Raw genomic sequence first — 16,134 nt, forward strand, 5'->3', positions numbered from 1 at the left:
TGGCTGACTGGAGTCCTGTTTGGGTTTCTTCTCTGCTTTCAGGAAGGCCCAGTTAGGATATCCACATTGCTCTAGAGCCTGTTTTGTGTAGGATTTCTCCTTCTGCCTGGCTCCCGAGCTAGTGGGGATGCTGTCTGCTCTGTGATACAGAGTCCTGATGACTCCTAACTTGTGCTCCAAAGGGTGATGGGAGTCAAACTGCAAATACTGGTCTGTGTGGGTGGGTTTGCGGTACACCTCGGTTTGCAAATGTCCTCTATCAGAGACTGAGACCTCACAGTCCAAGAAAGCCAACTTGCCATTTTTTACATCTTTTCGTGTGAACTTGATGTATTTATCCACAGAGTTGATGTGGTCAGTAAAATGTTGGACTTCCTGAGATTTAATTTTAACCCAGGTGTCGTCAACATACCTGAACCCCAACTGGTTGATCCACTCTAATAAGGTGCTATTTAAGAGACTGAGCTGAAAACAGCACCTCAGACCGAGGAAGTCTCTTGGATGAGAGACGAAACGTTTCTAGATTTTTTTTGCTTTGTTTTGTTTTTGGTTTTTTTGAATGTCCAGAGGACCAGATTGAACTTTTTTGGGTTTATATGAGCTGTTGTGTGAGGTGGCCACATTGTCTCTACAGCTCGAGATAGGCATGTCCCCCCCAACCTGATAGCGACGCGTCTGTGAAGACTGACACGTGTGACGTAAGTCTGCTGACGGGGACTCTCTCCGACAGAACCAGGGAGTTTTCCCAGTGTCGGAGGTCTGTTGTCATGGAAGGAGGATCAGTGATCATCCGTCTATTTTGCTTTACCGGATCCACGTGCAGACGAGCAAACCATCTCTGGAGGCGTCGCATCTGGAGTAAGCCCAGCGGAACCACTGTGTGAGCTGACGACATCGTTCCTAACAGCTTCAAGATGGAAATAGCTGTTATTACTCTGCCAGGTCTTACATGGCAAAGCTGGACTCTTAGAGTGTCGATTCTCGTCTGTGATAAACGAGCCTTCATGGTGGCCGAGTTTAGCTCCACTCCCAGATAAACAATCGTCTGGGCCGGGAGAATCGAGCTTTTTTCCCATTTATGGCAAAGCACAGATTTAGCAGGTGTGACGTCAGCACCTGAGTCTGTACCGCTGCTTCCCGTCTGGAGCATGACCGCAGCCGCAGGTCGTCTAGGTAAAACAAAACTCTCATCACTGCTCTGTGTAATGGTTGCAGGGCTGTTTCCACACACTCTGAGAACGTACGAGGCGCAAGGGAATAACTGAATGGCAGCCTGTTGTACTGATACTGCATCCCTTGAGGCTTGGCTCCAGGGGGGCACCGAGGGAATTTCCGCTCGATGAAACCCCTCCACTCAGGTGATAGGCACGAATGTAGGAACCGGTGCCCTCAGTCTACCAGAACCGGCTGCAGCCTTGTTCCAGCAGGATATCACTGCTGGGAAAACGAGGCCAGATGGGAGCAGGACGGCGAGCCGGAGTGGAGCCCAGGAACTTTCCCGCTAGATCATCTGATCTGGACGGGGGAAGGAGAGGGACAGAAAAAGTCCCTTCATGTCAGCCACCTCCTGGATTATGCCGGGCAGCTCCAGAGGAGGGCACCGACGGCTGGGAGCGGTGTGGTCGCCAATGCGAAAAAGGTCCGGGGGTGGGGGGTGGAGGGGGTGAGCGTTCGCTCAGCCCCCCTTGTTCCGACACTATGCTCTCCAGGAGGGAGTGAGCAACGGGGACTGCTGCTGATGTTGCCTGTCCCGAAGGAGCCATCCAATTCGCTCCGAGAGTCTTCGATATAAGGAAAATTACAAGATGGCATCGTCCAGCGTGTAGCGACCCACCACTGAGAAATATTCCTCGGCGCTTACCTTGGAACAAGACTGCTCGTCTGCTTCTCCTCGGGGAGGAGAACTCACTGGGGCGTCAGGAGGTTGGCGTGGCGGGGCCACAGGCAGCCTTAACAAAGGTTGAGCTGGTCAAGCTAGACAACTTCCCTTCTTCGTTCTTCTGACAGTGTTATTAGCTTGCTGAAGAAAATGGGAGCCGATTACCCGCTCTTAACGTAATTTATACGGACCGGGTGGGGCCCACACAACAGGTGGGTGTGGACTAAATTTTTCAGTGCGATGCTTTGCAAGATGGGATAAACCCACTAAGCGACAGCTCTGAAAGGGCGAAGCCTATACAAAATAGAACACAAGCTTTAGATAACTTTTACTCTCCAATGTCTTAAGGGGATATTAACCAAGCTTGAAGGCAATCCTTAAAAATTCCTAGGAGGAGTTTGTTAAAATTCTCAATTAGAAATGCCAAAAAGTTACTCTTTGACCTAAAATGACCGAATTCCTATTGGTTTTGGACCAGGGCACCAAGAGACTTTTTCATAGTTCCTGAGAAGATACAGGTGTTCACTGAGTTTCAGAATTATCGGTCCAAAAATGGTTAGGGGCTTAGGTTTTAAAATATTCTACGGGGTGCTGTGGAGGCTATTGGCCACTTATCATGGCTTCCAGTTCAAGGGGTGGATAATGATCGATCTTACTGATTTTGGTGCACCTCGGTTCAAAACTGTGGAAAGTAGAGCCAAACGTATGGCGACGGCGTTACGTCTTACTTCGCCACGCCGCGCTGCCCACATGCTCCACCCAAAACTGTCAGTGTTGTAAAGCAAGTGTAGTGGACTAGGCCTACGTCGAAACCCAGTCTAAGGTCAAAACTCTTGACCTTTAGAACCTTGTGGGACAGAAGCTGTCATTTCATGTATTTGAATCCATAAATACAGGTTCACCCATCCTGAGACTTTCTTTCTTGAAGATTCAAGTGAAAAGAACACTCTCTTTTTATTATCATTACTATCTTACAAATGTTGATAATCAAAGTGTCTTAGTTCAAACCATTTTAGATGTTGCAGTGAACTAATCAATTTTATTAACTGAGTAATGATTTTTATTCTCATGTTAAAAGCTGTGCAGAGTTTATGCATTTTTCTGATTTCTGCTTTTGAATGAGCAAGTGTGTGCGTTTACAAGGTTACAGTCAAACGAAAAACAAGTTGTTATGTTAAAACTGTCATGTTTTAGAATCCTCTCAGACGTAAATAGAGATGTTTTGCACCTGTTTCTTAAACACGCCACAACAAACCCTCTCGGTCTGTGAGAACATTTCTGAGCTGTCCCATAACAATTCTCGCTGTCTCTAACCTATTACGTCACAAAAACACACCCCTTCTGGTCGTTTCTGACCAATGAAAAATCCCAAAAAGTGAACCGGGAAAGAGCCTTTAAAATGTCAGTACTTCCTGGTTTACACGGACTCACGGAGTTACAGACTCACAGAGTTGGAGAGTTGTCAGACTTCTAGAGTTCTGGAGTTCTGATGGAGTGCTGTTGGAGTTCCTGACATGACAACAAAGCTCTTCCGAGTTCCATGGGATTATAACATTTTCCACTGAGGTGAATATGTGTCGAACAGAGCCTCGCCATTACTTCGGACGAGTAACAGCATCCTACTGAGACGCTGAAAGGGTGCGTTAAACGGAATCTCACCTGAGACATCTCCAGGTAAAGGAGCCGATTTTCATCACCTAAGTGTACTGTAAGGAAAAGCTGAAGAAAGCCGGAGAGTGTCGATTCTGGTGAACACTTAATTTCCCTCACATACCATCTTAACTCCCTCTAAACTTCTTCCCATCTTTAAACTTTTCTATCAAGTAGAAATTCTTCCAGATATTTAGAAATGTCTGTGTAAAATGCTCACCCACATTCATGTGGGTAAAAGATCATAGTTGTACAGTTTTCATAAATGTCTTTGGTGCAGCAACGGAAAAATCATGGCCGTATGATTTTTCCTGATTGATTGCTTATATTGTTATTTTCATAATTTGCCAAATTAATGTAAATGTTTGATGTTAAATTTGATTCTGTAAATAAATGACCGCATTCATTTTGATGGGTCAAATTTAAATGACGTCTCACTTTGCATTTCCTTAAATTCAATGCACGTTTTATTCAGTCCAGAAAAATGAGGAACCCGCGTTAAATGATGAATATATCCCAGCATCTGTTCATCTACACAAGTTACACCAACATGTTTTCAGTCACTGGACACACTATCATGCTGATCAGGTAACAAGGGTCAGATAGGGATTGTTCAATTTAAAACTTTATACTTCCTGTTGTCAGGGGGTGTGGCTTAAGTGATGTCATGATTTGATCATTCAGTCTTGCAGGGGACCGGATGTGGATCAATCACTGAAGGTTTGATGTCTCAGACAGTTTTCTTGTAGGAGCTATTAGCGTTTTGTTTTTCATGGCGCGATGTCAAATTTGAGGTCTGGCCCCGCGCCTTTAGTATGCTCCGAGACAAACCTTTAGATAACTTTGCGTCTCCCATGCCTTTTGACCAACATGGCCAAGTTTGAAACCGATTGAACGAAATCCCTAGGAGGAGTTCGTTCAAATGCGGAGGCTGTAAACTGCCAAAAAGGTGTGAAAATTGGGCCAGCATTCCAAAATGGCCACCTTCTTGTTTATCGTACAACAATGATGCCAGAGGGTTTTCTCTGCATCTCGGGGAATTGGACAAGCGTACCAAATGTCATGCTTCTACGACAAACTAAGTGTAATGATATAACTGTCAATATCAGTTTTAGCCACTAGATGTCAGTATTCTTGGTATCATGGAGGAAGAAATGATTGTGACAGGGGTGGCAAACAAAATAAAGCGGTGTTGCATACAGAAACAGGCGGCCTCCTTCTTGTCCTCAACGGAACACAACATGGTGTCAGGAGTAAAGTGAACAAAGTAAGTCACTACAAAACAAAGAACATGGATGCTCTGAAGCCACCAGAGAATTTAAAGCTGATCAGCAATGTTGACAGCAATTGGCGGAACTTCAAGCAGCAGTTTCAACTGTATGGTGTGGCCATGGGACTTGATACAAAGTCAGACAGCAGAAAGGTAGCACTACTGCTGACAATAGCAGGTCCACAAGCCATTGAAGTGTACAACACATTTGTTTTTGATAGTGAAGAGGACAAAGACAAGTTGGATAAAGTGCTTGAGCATTTTGATGCACACTGCTCGCCAAAGAAAAATGAAACAAACGAGTGATATGTGTTCCTGTCTCGTGTGCAGCAACAACATGAACTGTTTGATGTTTTTTTTGACTGATCTGAAGCTGAAAGCTCAGACATGTAACTTTGGCACACTGAAAGACTCCATGATTCGTGACCAGATAGTGTTTGGTGTGGAAGACAAGCAGATCCGAGAAAGGCTGTTAAGAGAAACCGAGCTTACTTTGGAACGAGCTATAAAGACTTGCCAAGCCAGCGAGCTCTCCCGGATCCACCTGAGGGCTTTAAGCAAAGTAGATGATGGCCCAGCAAGCGTGAGTGAAACTGTAGCAGTTGATGCAGTTTCTAATAAAGGAAAACATCGCAAACAAAATCAACCTGTGCAGCGCATGGATGATGATATATTTTCCTGCAAGCGATGCGGCTCTCGACATAAGCTGAAACAATGTCCTCATATGGCAAGCAATGTTCTCTGTGTGGAGGAAAAAAACATTTTGCCAAACAGTGCTTGTCAAAAAAAAAGGAATGAAAGGGAAGTCTGTTAACTTGGTTGAAGAAACTGACCTGTGTGATACATTTTTTGTGTGTGTGGTAAACTGTGAAAATGAACCACATGAAAAGATTAATGTTATCAGAGAAGATAAATGGACAGCACCATTACAAATTAATGGTACTATTATCACCATGAAACTGGACACAGGTGCTAAAGCAAACCTGATCAGTATGTCTGACATCAAAACAATGAAAATCAAACCAAAAATAGAGAGTAAGATGATTGCACTCAGAGATTATAATGGACAGAGCATTAAATGCTTGGGAACATGTCAACTGAAAGTGACTGTCAAAGGAAAAATGCATCATCTATTTTCTCTGTTGTTAGTGAAGGTCTGGACTCTCTACTAGGTGACAAAGCCTGTGAAGATTTGCAGCTGGTGAAAAGCGTAAATCACATTAACATGAATGTGAGTACAGCAAATAATTCTGTTGACTCTGTACTGCAAAACTATGCAGATGTGTTCAAAGGATTTGGTGTGATACCATTCACATATAATATCCAGCTGAAAGAAAATGCAAAACCAGTTGTACATCCTGCTCGAAGAGTTCCCACACCATTAAGAGATAAAGTAAAAAAAGAGCTTGAACGCATGACGATGTTGGGGGTGATTAAAAAAAATTGAAGAACCAACAGACTGGGTCAGCTCGATGGTGTGTGTGAAGAAAAAGAATGGGGAACTGAGATTATGTATGAATCCAAAGGATTTGAATGAAAACATTAAGCGTGAACATTACCAGATACCCAAACGTGAAGAAATCACAAGTGAAATGGCAGGTGCCAAGTATTTCACAAAATTGGATGCTTCACAAGGTTTTTGGCAGCTGAAACTTGATGAAAGTAGCAGCAAGTACTGTACCTTTAATACTCCTTATGGCAGATACTGCTTTTTGAGATTGCCCTTTGGAATAATCTCAGCATCTGAAATCTTTCACAGAGCAATGGAGCAGATTATTGAAGGACTTGAAGGAGTTTGAGTATATGTTGATGACATCATAGTCTGGGGTTCCACTCTTCAAGAACACAATGAGAGGCTTGTAAAAGTATTAGACCACATAGAAAGTCATGGACTGAAACTCAACAAAATTACAGGTAAATGTCACTTTGGAGTTGAAGAAATTCTCTTTTTAGGAGAGAAGTTGTCTACACAAGGCATTCAGCCAAGTCAGGAAAAAATAAATGCCATACTCAACAACCCAAAGATAAAAATGGAGTACAACGCATCATGGGAATGGTGAACTTTATTGGCAAATTTATTCCTAATCTGGCAGCCAGAACATCCAACATTTGACAACTTCTCCACAGAGAGAATGAGTTTCGGTGGACAGAAAAACACGACCAGGAATGGGAAAGCCTCTAAAGAGCACTGACAACTGCACCAGTGTTGACATTCTATGATCCAGCAAAGAGCATCAAGGTGTCAACAGATGCTTCCAAGGATGGAATAGGAGCTGTGTTACTGCAAGCTGAAGGTGAGCTGTGGAAACCAGTTGCTTATGCATCTAGGTCGATGACAGAAGCAGAGCGTCGTTACGCTCAAATCGAAAAGGAATGTCTAGGATTGGTCTTTGGATTGGAGAGGTTTCATAGTTATGTTTATGGCCTACCTTCATTCACTGTAGAAACAGATCATTGTCCACTTGTTGCAATTGTAGTATGAACATATGCTGTCATATATTCATAGATAAAACGGATTCTTTCATTTTTCTGGACTGTATATAATGTGCATTGAATTTAGAAATGTAACGTGAGACGTTAATTATCTTTGACTCACCAACGACAGTGGGTCATTTATTAACAGAATCAAAGTTTAACACATCACACATTTACATTAATTGGCAAAATATGGAAAATAACGACAGCTTATTAATCAGTTTTACAGGAAGTAAACAACACGGCGATTGTTTTCTCACTTCCAGCAGAACAACATTGACCACACGGCGGTGGTTGAAAAACTTTGCTTCAGACATTTCTAAAAATATCTGGAATGATTTGCTAGCAGGATAGAAGAATTTAAAGATGGGAAATGAAGTTTATCTTGAGAGAGATGTGTGAGGGAATTTGTCTGTTTTAACCAGAAACATGCACGCTCCTTTGGACCAGCTTGTCCCAACGGTACACTTTGGTTGAAGATCGACTTTTTATCTTTCTGAAGATATGTCAGTTCCGGCGTAAAGTTCACTTCGAGCCACTTTTCAGCGTCTCCGTAAGAACAGCTAGACCTCGGGAGTCGTGAGATCATCCAGAACAGACTTCATAATTCCTCTGAACTTCTCTCGTCCAGCTTAGTGGCAGATGTACTGAGCATGCTGCATTCCAGCATTCTGGACTCTGGAACTGCCGAGTTTCAGAACTGCAGAACTGCTCAAGCTCCTTCAGAACTTCTTCATCTACGCCAACTCCAACTGGAGGTGGAACCTCTTGCAGAACTCTCCATCATCAGCTGACTCCAACTAGACTTGGGTTGAACTAGAAAGTACCAACATTTAAAGGGCTCTATTTCCGGTTCATTTGGGAGTTTCTGATTGGTCGATGGACCAAAACAGAGGTGTGTTTTGTGATGTAAGGTGTTATGAAAAGTCAAGGAAAAAGATTAAGATTGTTTAAGAACAGACAAAAGATATTATGAAGAACTTCAGACTTCGTGGAGTCAATTCTCTAGTATCTTGCTGTAAAAGTTAAACATGACATTTCTTTTTCAGTAAACTTGCAGTTGACCGAAACTTGAACTTTGACCAACTTAACACTTGCTCATTGAAGACAGAAAATCAGACAATGCATCATTAACCTGATTTCTTCTTTGAATGAGGATTAAAAATCGTTATTACTGTTTCACAGTTGATTTAAACATGAGTAGTTCACTTCAACATGTAAACATTGTTTGAACTAACACAATTTGATTATCAAACATTTGTAAAATAGTAATGATAATCGAAAGTAGTCTTCTTTCACTTGATTAATTTAAGAAAGAAAGTCTCAGGATGGGTCAACCTGTATTTCTGGATTCAAATCAATGAAATGACAGTTTCTGTCCCATATGGTCCTTAAGGTCAGGACTTGACCTTCAGGCCTAGTTCACTACAGTCCCCCCTTTGGAAATCATCGCCTGTCCATGGGGATGAATTCCAACATGAACTTACGCCTTCGAATGTCCTTGAGCTTGATGTAATCCAGCAAGGAAAACAAAAGTCAAAAGTAATCCAGCAAGGAAAACAAAAGTCAAAAGTAATCCAGCAAGGAAAACAAAAGTCAAAGGATGTAATCCACAATGTTCTTGGTAATTCCATTGTGTTGATGATAATTCCATAATGTTGTTGGTAATTCCATTGTAGCAATGCTTTAACCCCTTTGGAAACAGAGTCTGTAATCCATTGGAAAAGTCATATAATCCACAACGATTAATCCACAACGATTGGAAGTGTTGATTGATCAGCATACAGAGGGATTCCCTTGAATTGAACTGAAGATGCGGCCACTGGATGAAGATTGGAGACCAACGTCAGGATTGCAGGTCTCCTCCAGCGAAGGTCGTCGCTGGGTGGATGTCCAGTCTGTGCCGTTCTGGTTCAAATGTGACATGCAATTATGTGGTTTAAGGTGGGCTTATGAAGGGGATTTTACATAAGGCCTTAAACTATATGCACCTGGTGTGTAAGCTATTATGATTGGGAACAGCTACAGCTACCAGTTAAGGGATGGAACATGCTGAAAAGGGTAACTATAGGGATTTATACCTATAGAAAAGTGTTCCAAACTATTTTTCCATTCCTAACTTGGTTTAAGTTAGCTTTACATGGCAAAATATAGTTTGGTTCAATTGTCTGTTGTCTATTAGACGAACGACTTGAGATTGGGTGTTTGGTTTCCCCATAAATGTTTTGGAAGTCTATGGCGAGACTCATCAAAAGAATTAGCTATCCCCCCGAATAGAATTGTTCGAGTAGGTTCGGCTTACGCGTTGTGAGATCAATGTAGATTATGGTACTTAAGGTAGCAATAATATACATTGACTCCGCAAAGATTGCAATTTAACGAATGAACTGCATGTTGGCATGGTTAAAGGCCTCTTAGTCTCTAACTTAACTACACAACAAAATTCATTCTTGCTTGGGGTGTTCAGAAACAATACCAAAAACCAATTAAACGATGTCTCAACATCGACAAAAACAGTGACTAAGCAACCAGTAAAACAACGTTTCAACATTGACAAAAGCAGTGATTAAGCAACTAGGAAACAACGTTTCGGTGCGCCACTCACTCTGAATGTCAGATTTGCTCACGTTATCGCGTCTGGTAGCATTATCCTAACTGGCGTCACCCCCCTTCGGTCATGGGAGACCGCGAACACGAGTGAGGACGTCGCTCCATGAGCTAAAGTTAGGCTGTCCTTGAGTAGTTTTAACTGTTTGCGCAGCTGAAAGAGGACTTTTAGGTCTGGATTGGAATCCAGTTCACCTTTCGATGGGGTGTATTTGTCTGGGTCAGTCAGATACAGTATCATCGAGTTAATTGCAGGATCATCCAACTTCTGAAGTTGGGTGATGTCTGGGTCAGGTGAAAATGACTTTTCATATTTTAAAAGAACTTGGCAAAGTTTGTCTCTTTCTTCATCAGATGTCAGAGTGTCGGCTTGAGCGACCACCTGTTCAATCTGTGATGAGACTGTTAAGGGTTCTTGCTCCTTGGGGAGCTCCAACGAATCCTTTTTTGAGTCGTCGGACCTGTCTATGGGTAAGACACCATAGGTTTGAGGTCCTTGGTCGACGTCATTGTTTGAGGAAAGAACTATGGCCTGTGTCGGTTTTGTGAACCATACTGGCCCAGCTTCTTGACTCGGTACCAGGTTATCTGGGAGTCCTTCCAGAACTGGAATGCCTAGTTCAAAATCATGAAAATCAGGTTCTGAGTGTTCAGCTTGTGATGACTCATCATCATTTGTGTGTGAGTTTACCCCCCCTTCGTCCGATGAGGGGTTGTTGGAGGCAACGACAGCAATGTCTTGGTGTGTTTCACTGACATCTGTAATGTTGTCATTCACGCCTTCAGATTTAGTAGCGATCACCTCACTACACAGCGTTCCAGGTTGGATTCCCATTTCAGCGTTTTTCAAAGTTTCTAAAAACCTTTGTAGTTTCTCTGTCTCTTCCGAGCTCAGAGGTGTAGGGCCTTGTTCCTGGGACCTTTGTGATTTTATCGCCTCGGTTCGTTTCGACCGAGGTGGGGGAGGGTTAGGTACGTCTTTTGGGGGTTCCTCTTCGGACTTCCCCTGATAATATGGGTCCTCTTGGATCCCATATCTTTGCGTCCTACGCACACCCCATTTACGATAATCACGTCCATCCTCTGAAAGAGGAGCTTTCCTGTCCCAGAGTGCACCTTCATTACGTGGTTTGTTAGTTTGAAAATACTGCTTTTTCTCGCCTGTTTTAGGAGGTGGCGGCGATGCACTCCGTCCTTCCATTTCTAGGGAGTGGGGTTTAACCTTTACACCAGGAAACACTTCTATGGGCGTCTTAGCATGAGAACATGCCTCGAACACATTCACAGCACACTGTTGCATGTTTGGTGGAGGAGACCTGTTCAGGTCTGTTCCTACCACTTTAGGTGAGGGTGGAGGTTTTTCTCTCCACACATGTGGAGGTGCAACAACATCTTTCTGAGGTGGTTGTGGGTGACCTGGACTCTGTCCACGGTCTTCTCTGAGTTCCAGACAAACTCGCCCCACGTCAGAACTTTTATATGTTGCCGCGGCCAGTTTCTCCTCACAAGCTTTTAAGCGTTCCTGTGATGTTTGACATTCACTTTGTAAACGCATATATTGTTCGAGTACTGCCTCTTTTAACAGTCTGCATTTGTGCAGATCTTTTTTAAGCACATCTATCTCCGTTTTGCAGCGGGAAACTTGTGACACTGTCACGACGTGATCCCGTCTCAATGCAAAGTATGATTCTTTCAGCAACATTGCCATTTTAGCCAGCTTTTCATAGCTTGACATTGTAATTTCTGTAGAGGTCACACTCTCTGCAACCTCCATCAGATTGTCCACTAACTCTTTTGGGTTCATGCTGTTCACCTGTTTATCATATGGATGTAAGGATCCTGTCAGCAGTGCTAACGCATCCTCTAAACAGTCCTTCATCTCATAAGGATCAAAATCTTTTTCTATCACACCTGTCATGGTATTCACTGTGTAGCACTTTATCTGGTTAAAACAGTTGCCAGCTTCAGATTATTTTACAGGTAAATATTTGTATTCAAGTGTCATTGAGTTTCACACTATTTTAAGCTCTGGGTTTACACAAAAGTACTGTTATAAGTCAACTTATTCAGAGGAATAGGCACCTGTCTCGTAGGTTTTACCCCAATTCATGAATATTTAAGTAAATGCTTCTCTGCAGTGTTACTTTTATGTGCTTATTTTTTAACAGATACTAGATTACCAAGCCTCTCAGTGTTTTTTACTCTAAAGCACTGAATTTTTATAAACCTGCAATTTTTCTAAAAAGTCTCACAGCAACATCAGTTTAAAAACGCTTTTTTTTAAGCCGTTCTATTCCAGAAGTTCGCTATTTTAACAGTTACTCATCAACCCAGGTTGGGTGAAAAGAGAAAAGAAAATTGATGATGAGGAATAATCAGTCTTTCTTCAGAAAAACTGTTATACTTCTCTTCTCCTGCCAATCAGGAAGAACTTGAATGAAATGTCTCCAAGAATTCAACGTATGATGATGAAAATTCAGAGATATGATTTCAAATTGATATACACACCAGGGAAACACCTCATCATGGCTGGTGCACTCTCACGAGCACCCCTTGAGGATACTGTGAGTACTTCTGCAGATGATGTGGAAAGCTATGTAAACATGGTGTGTGCAGCTTTGCCTGTGTCTAATGCAAAATTCAGACAAATAGTAGCTGAAACAGCAGCAGATGCAGTGCTACAGCATGTAATCGATCAAATGGAAAATGGATGGCCAGCAGGATCCAGTCCATTGTTCTACAACATCAGAGGTGAGTTAAGCCATATGGATGGACTTTTGTTGAAGCAAAATAGAATTGTCATTCCACAAAGCTTATGGCAAGACATTCTGCATAGAATACATGGTGGTCATCTTGGTGTTGAAAAATGCAAAAGAAGGGCGAGAGAAACAGTTTTTTGGCCAGGAATAAACAGAGACATTGAAAGAGTGATAGGAGCATGTGAAACATGTCAAAAATACAGAAACAAGCAAAATAAAGAGCCCATGATCATTGCAGACATGCCAGTGGCACCTTGGCATAAAGTAGGGATGGACTTGTTTCATTTAAAAGGCAAAGATTATTTAGTTGTCATTGACTATTACTCTAGCTTTCCTGAGATGTCATTACTGTCAAGTATTTCATCAACCTGTGTGATTACACATGCAAAATCCATTTTTGCCAGGCATGGCATTCCGTACAAAGTTGTAAGTGATAATGGACCATGCTTTGATAGCAAGGAGTGGAAGAGGTTTGCAGACAATTATGGATTTGAGCACATCACATCAAGCCCGCTCTATCCCCAGTCAAACGGGAAGGCTGAAAAAGGAGTACACATTCTTAAACAGCTATTAAAGAAAGCAGCTGACAGTGGTTCAGATCCTTATCTTGCTTTGCTCAGTTATCGAGCATCACCGCTGGAATGTGGACTGTCACCAGGAGAACTGTTAATGAACAGAGAACTGAGAACCACATTACCATGTTACATAAAAGAGAGGAAGCTTCCAAAACTGCAGCAAAAGCTAAGATCCCTAAAAATAAAACAAAAAGATGTATATGAAAAAAGAGCCAAGCATCTTCCGCTTCTCACCAGCAAAGACACTGTCAGGATTCAAGATCGTACTGGATGGATGACTAAAGCTACTGTTCTTCAAGAAGTTGCACCTCGATCTTTCACAGTAAGAACTGAGGAAGGACAAATCTTCAGACGTAACAAACGCAGTTTGCTTAAAACACAGGAAACTGTTAAAGAAACAGATGGAGCAGATGATACATCTGGAGAAGACAACAAATCAGTTTCTCCATCCAAATCTGTCTCTCAATCTTCTTCAAACACCAACATAGGGCTCCCTAATGAACCTGCTTTAAGAAGATATACAAGACAGATTAAAAAACCTCAAAGGCTGAACTATAATTAAAAAAATTATTTATTATATTTGTTATATTATTTGTTACATTTCTTTGCTATTTTACCAGTGGTTGAAGGGTTAATAAACTTGTTACTTTAAGATCTAGTTATTGTAAATGTATAGAATGCTGTACTTTAAAGAAAGGAGGATGTAATGATATAACTTTCAATATCAATTTTAGCCACTAGATGTCAGTATTCTTGGTTTCATGGTAAAACTAGGATGTATATAAGTAGAGGAAGAAATGATTGTGACAGAGGTGGCAAACAAAATAAAGTGGTGTTGCATACAGAAACAGTCGGCCTCCTTCTTGTTCTCAACGGAACACAACACTAAGGTTAATGTGGAGGGTATTTTGAAAAATTGTAGGTTGCGCTTTTGAGCCGTTTCTGTTGCGATTTTTGCTATGCCCTTAAAATACGTAATTTTTCACCAGTCCTTATGCGTTGGCCAAATTTGGTGTCTTTCGGGATATGTTAAGGGCCCCAAAATGCCAATTCATTTGGCGGAAAAAATTGCAGCTCGGGCTTGAACAGAGCTATTACAATAGGCCTTAGCAGCGCTTTGCTGCTCGGGTCTAAAAAACAAGCTACATTATAAAGTGATGTAAAATACTAAAAACAGGAACATGTCTGCGTTGGTTTTTGCCATGAACTTAGTTGTTTCAAGCCACTTAGAGAGGTCAAGATCGAGAGCTTCAGAACTTTTAGCAAGGTGTTCTAGGATACAAGAGCAGAGTAGGAGAAGGCCCTTTTGTCTAGTTCAGCCCGCACTGAGAGAACACTGCAGGTAATAATGTCCTGAGAGCGCACGCTGTAGCTGCACTCACTCAGAGATATATAGGAGGAGATGTATGAAGGCAGCAGACCAAGAAGTGATTTAAAGATGAAAATGTACCAGTGAGAGAGTCTGTGTGAAGTTAATGATGTCCAGTTAACCAGTGAATACTGGGTGCAGTGGTGGGTACGGTAGTTACAGCCAGTTATGAATCTTAGTGCACCATGATAGACAGCATCCAACATCTGCAGGGTGCTTGTAGGCGTGTTCATGTAGATAATGTCACTGTAGTCAATGGAGGGAAGGAAACTAGCAGTTATAAAGTTTTTCCTAGCATTCAGTGTTAGACAGGATCTGTTTCTGAAAAAGAAACCCAATTTTAATTTCAATTTCTTTATCAAGTTTTCGACACGAGGCTTAAAAGAGAGATGTGCATTGACAAAGATTCCCAAGTATTTGTAAGAATCAACAAACTCAATAGGAACACCATTTGAAGATAAAATCAAAGGAAGGATTGCCGGAACCGACTTCCTGTTGGTAAACAACATCCCTTTGTTTTTTGTCAAGCATTTAGCACCAGTTTGAGACAGAACAAATCTGACTGGGTGATGTCAAAAGCAGACTGTAAAAACTGGAAAACCTTAGCAATGATGTACTCATTTGAACATAACTTTTTCTTTTTACTTTTACTTTGTGAACAGTTTTGTACTACTTTGTGTTAGTTTGTCGCATAGTACCCCTGTAAAATACTTTTGTACATCTTTGGTTGTATTGTACCAAAACATGGACATGTTCAAATACTTTGTCAAGGTTCTGTATAATGTGTGCACATTACAATTTCAGCTGGGTCAGATCACTAACTGTTTGTCCATCCCCTGTTTACCTAGTGGGTGATGGGTTTGCTGTTCTTCCTGTTTCCTGGCATGTCGTCACGGTTACGGTCCATGTACCTCCCGATCCACATGTTCTGTGGTTTGACCCTGCTGCTCATGGCCATTGGAACCAGCCTGCTGGGCATCACAGAAAAGCTCCTCTTCAGCATCACGTATGTCTGGACTGTTGTGGACCTTTGTTCGCATGATACCGCTAAGTGCATTGTTTAGTTTTAGAAGGAAGTGAGCTTTAGGATTAGTTCAAACATGACAAAATATTATTTTACACAATAGTGTGAATGTTTTCATCATTCTCACTGCTGAGGTCTGATTTTCTTCTGTATGTTTTCCAGCACGTAACACTTTCTGCAATGTCTACTATTTTAACAACTCATATACGAAAACATGCATCTCATTCAGGACATTCCTGCTGTTACTTCTGGTGTTGGTGCACTTTTAACTTTTTAAATAGGTTTTCAACCATGTTTTCCTTATTGAAAATGAATGGGGCTCGCTTCAGATCATTCATCCCTTTAGCTGTTTACAAACTTTTACTGCTCATTTCGGTTTTTGTTCTGGTTCAGCTTTTTTTTTAGCTTCTTTGCTTTCATTTCAGCTCTCTTTAGCTGCTTTCAGCTTCCTTCTGTTCATTTCAGCTTCCTTCTGTTCATTTCAGCTTCCTTCATCTCCTTTCAGCTTCATTCTGTTCATTTCAGC

The 16,134-nt window shown here is 41.8% G+C and overlaps 1 protein-coding gene across 1 annotated transcript in view; it reads left to right on the forward strand.

Annotated features, from left to right (window-relative positions):
• Positions 1 to 16,134, forward strand: part of LOC119421940 (cytochrome b561) — a 112,508-nt gene that overhangs the window by 72,729 nt on the left and 23,645 nt on the right. The window contains exon 4 of the mRNA XM_037689302.1: positions 15,433 to 15,590. Coding sequence (XP_037545230.1) covers positions 15,433 to 15,590 — 158 coding nt within the window. The remainder of the gene's footprint in view (positions 1 to 15,432; positions 15,591 to 16,134) is intronic.

The sequence above is a fragment of the Nematolebias whitei genome, chromosome 15, assembly GCF_014905685.2.
Source record: "Nematolebias whitei isolate Nwh7 chromosome 15, NemWhi1, whole genome shotgun sequence".
Taxonomy (NCBI): domain Eukaryota; kingdom Metazoa; phylum Chordata; class Actinopteri; order Cyprinodontiformes; family Rivulidae; genus Nematolebias; species Nematolebias whitei.